Below are 3,752 nucleotides of genomic sequence, written 5' to 3'. Positions count from 1 at the left end.
GCAAGAGGGAAGAGATACGGGGATATATGTATATGTATAGCTGATTCACTTTGTTATAAAGCAGAAACTAACACACCATTGTAAAGCAATTATACTCCAATAAAGATGTTAAAAAAAAAAAAGATCCATGTCTAAACTCACCCTGTTCTCATCTGTTTTATAAACCACAGAATGATTACTCCTCTTTAATCACTTATTGTATCATGTCCCTTCCTTCCTCAAGAGTCTTTATCAAATCTAACTTGCTAGTTTGGATGTCAAGGCCATCTATCAACTTACCTTTCTCCTTAATTAAAAAAAATATATATATATATGTATAAAATAAAAATATATAATACATCACCCTGCTAAGACCCTTGAAAGACTAAACAAACTAATTGACTTGCTCATATATGATTTGCTCATTATTTCCTTTCTTTACCTGCTGTATCTTAAGTCTACCATCATCTCTAATAATCCTCGCAAAAAAATTCGTTTGATAACTCTACATGTGGCAGTCTATGAACTTAGTTTATGACACATTTGTAATTGTTTATAGGATGCATTATAAATGTGTGTGTGTGTGTGTGTGTGTGTGTGTGTGTGTTACATTGCTGTTTGATCATAGTCCCCTTGTGGTCAGGAACTACATTCTATCCCCGCTCTGCTCCTCGACACATACAAACACATATACACATACTTAAAACAGTGCTGCATGGGATGGATGCCTGATAAATGCTGGTGACCTCTTCATGAACTGAGGCTTAATTTTTCATACTTCTGAGCCTTGGAATCTTTTGTTTAAACAAAATCTCATATAGCATAGGTTTTAGTTGAATTTGCAAGTCTTGAAGCTATGCCCTCTTGCCTAACTTTCTGATTTCTATTTTTAGCACTATAGTGGCCTGTGAATTTGAAAATTACTAAACCCTAAAAGAAAAAGAAGAAAAGTGGGCCATTCAAAGTTATTAAACTAATAACTAGATCATGATCAAAACTTAGCATCCTGTGACTGTCAACCTGATGTATTCTTTCCAGTCATCAGTGCTTCTGAATTGATCTGAATCTGTAACAGGAATTTGAGATCAAGGTAGGCAAGGTTGCCTAAGGTCCTTGGTCTAAACGTGGCATTTTCTTCCTTCACTTTTCCTCAGATGGACTTGGGCATTCCAGCAATGACCAAGTGCTGCAACCAGCTGGACGTCTGTTATGACACTTGTGGTGCCAACAAGTATCGCTGTGATGCAAAATTCCGATGGTGTCTCCACTCTATCTGCTCTGACCTTAAGAGGAGTCTGGGCTTTGTCTCCAACGTAGAAGGTAGGAATCTTAAGTGCATCTACCTGTGAGCAGGGAGTTTTGTTCCTGTTTTCACACAGAAATGTAGCCATTTACCCAAAGAGACTATCAGAGCTCACTGATCTTTCTTTATAGAACTCTGTGACCAATGCAAGCAAGGGGGAAGGAAGATTCTGGACAATCCTTCACTAAAGTTCTTGCTGTCCTGCCCAGGAGCTGCTGGCGCCACTCCTGATGGACAGGGCCATACCAAAGCCTTCCCAGAGAAATAAAATCTATCCTCTAAGGACAGAGCAAGAGTTGCCCAACTGGCTTTCGTTATCCATTCCACTGTTAAATAATTTTCCATATCAGGAATTATTCTGTATAGGACTACATGGTTGGGTTTAAGCCTTTTTTTTTTCTTACTTTGTTCTTGTCAGGGAAAGAATTTTAATTTAAAAATCTGTCTTTTTTGTGTAAAGGTCTCTATATCTTTGAGGATAATTATTTTCAAACAACTGCTTACCTACCTAATTTCTAGCACTGATTCTGTAATTTCTTTTTCCTAATTTACCTTAGGAAAAGTTGTAATCCTTTAGTTTCTGAAGCCCGAACATTACATCCAGGTATTAGCATTGTATATTTTTATTTTTATTTTTATTTTTTTTAATTTTTAATTTTTTATTTATTTATTTATTTTTGGTGGTATGCGGGCCTCCCTCTGCTGTGGCCCCTCCCGTTGCGGAGCACAGGCTCCGGACGCGCAGGCCCAGCGGCCATGGCTCACGGGCCCAGCCACTCCGCGGCATGCGGGATCCTCCCAGACCGGGGCGCGAACCCAGTTCCCCTGCATCGGCAGGCGGACGCGCAACCACTGCGCCACCAGGGAAGCCCTAGCATTGTATATTTTTAGATGGTGAAGTTTGAAATTCAGGCTTGAAGAGCTGGCCCCATGCCACCGAGAAAGTCAGACGCAGGAAGAATCTCGGATCTTGTTATAGATCAATGTCTAGAGTGTCGTCCTGAAGTGAATGTGTGAGGGCTTGAAAATATGAATAATTAATTAGGCCCTGTAAAAGGGAGTATCATTCTATCTGTACCTACAAAAGGTGAAAAAGTGCCTGCTGCTAATCTAGGGTCAGGTCAAATTACTCCCTCCAAGCAACATCCTATTGATTCTTTCTACTAAATATCTCTTTGATATATCACTTGCCTGGTTACTACAGATTAACCCAATCTCTGGGTCCCATCCAATTTATTGACCCCATAGAGACCAGGTATATTTTCATACCAGATGAATCTGATCATCTCCACCCTCCGTGTAAGTCCTTCAATAGGTTCCTCTTCCTTAGGATTAAATCCAAGTCCTTAGCATGACATTCATAGCCCTTTCTGATTCAGTCCTAGCCTACCTCTCCAGCATCATCTTGCTTATTTCTGATTTCTTTCCTGACTTCTGCTATTCCAAACTATGTGGGTTGATGGCGCAAATCTTTCTGCCTCTTCAGTTCCCTCTGCTTGAAATACTCTGATCATTCATTTTTTTGTTGTTGTTCAGTTTTATTGAGATATAACTCACATACTATACAATTCAACCATTTAAATGCTTTTTAAAATATGTTCACAGAGTTATGCAATCAGCCCCACAATTAATTTTAGAACATTTTCATCACTCCAAAAAGAAACTCTAGAGCCATTAGCAGTCCCACTACATCATTCCCCTGGCTAGCTCTAGGCAACCATTAGTCTGCTTTCTACCTCTATAAATTTGCCTATTCTGGACAATTCATATAAATGGAATCATAAAATATGTGGTCTTCTGTGACTGGATTCTTTCACTTGGCAAGGTTTATCCATATTGTAGCATGTATCAGTATTTCATTCCTTTTTATTGCTGAATAACATTCCATTGTATGGATATAATATGTTTTCTTTATCCATTCATCAACTGATGGACATTTGGGTTGTTTCCACTTTTGGGCTATTATGAATAATTCTGGTATGAACATTTATGTACAAGTTTTTGTGGTGACATGTTTTCATTTCTCTTGGATATATATCTAGGAGGGGAATTTCTGGGTTATAAGGTAGTTTTATGACAAACTGATTTCCAAAACAGCTATACCATTTCACATTCCCACCAGCAATGTATTATGGATCCAATTTCTCCACATCCTTGCCAACACTTATTATTATCTATCTTATTACAGACCCTAGTGGGTGTGAAGTTATATCTCATTGTGGTTTTGATTTGCATTTCCCTGATGGCTAATGATGTTGAGCATCTTTTTATGTGCTTATTGGCCATTAAATAACTGTTTTGGAGAGATGTCTATTCATTTGCCCCCTTTTAAATTGGATTATTTGTCTTTTTTTTTTTTTTTTTTTTTTTTGCAGTACGCGGGCCTCTCACTGTTGTGGCCTCTCCCATTGCAGAGCACAGGCTCCAGACGTGCAGGCTCAGCGGCCATGGCTCACGGGCCTAGCCGCTC

The 3,752-nt window shown here is 38.9% G+C and overlaps 1 protein-coding gene across 2 annotated transcripts in view; it reads left to right on the top strand.

Moving 5' to 3' along the window:
* Positions 1-3,752, top strand: part of PLA2G12B (phospholipase A2 group XIIB) — a 21,267-nt gene that overhangs the window by 13,301 nt on the left and 4,214 nt on the right. For both annotated transcript variants that reach the window (XM_007120708.3, XM_007120707.3), the window contains exon 3: positions 1,134-1,299. In XM_007120708.3, the coding sequence (XP_007120770.1) occupies positions 1,134-1,299 (166 nt within the window). The remainder of the gene's footprint in view (positions 1-1,133; positions 1,300-3,752) is intronic.

This window comes from Physeter macrocephalus, chromosome 20 (assembly GCF_002837175.3).
Source record: "Physeter macrocephalus isolate SW-GA chromosome 20, ASM283717v5, whole genome shotgun sequence".
NCBI lineage: Eukaryota > Metazoa > Chordata > Mammalia > Artiodactyla > Physeteridae > Physeter > Physeter macrocephalus.
This window is presented reverse-complemented; position numbering and strand designations above follow the sequence as displayed.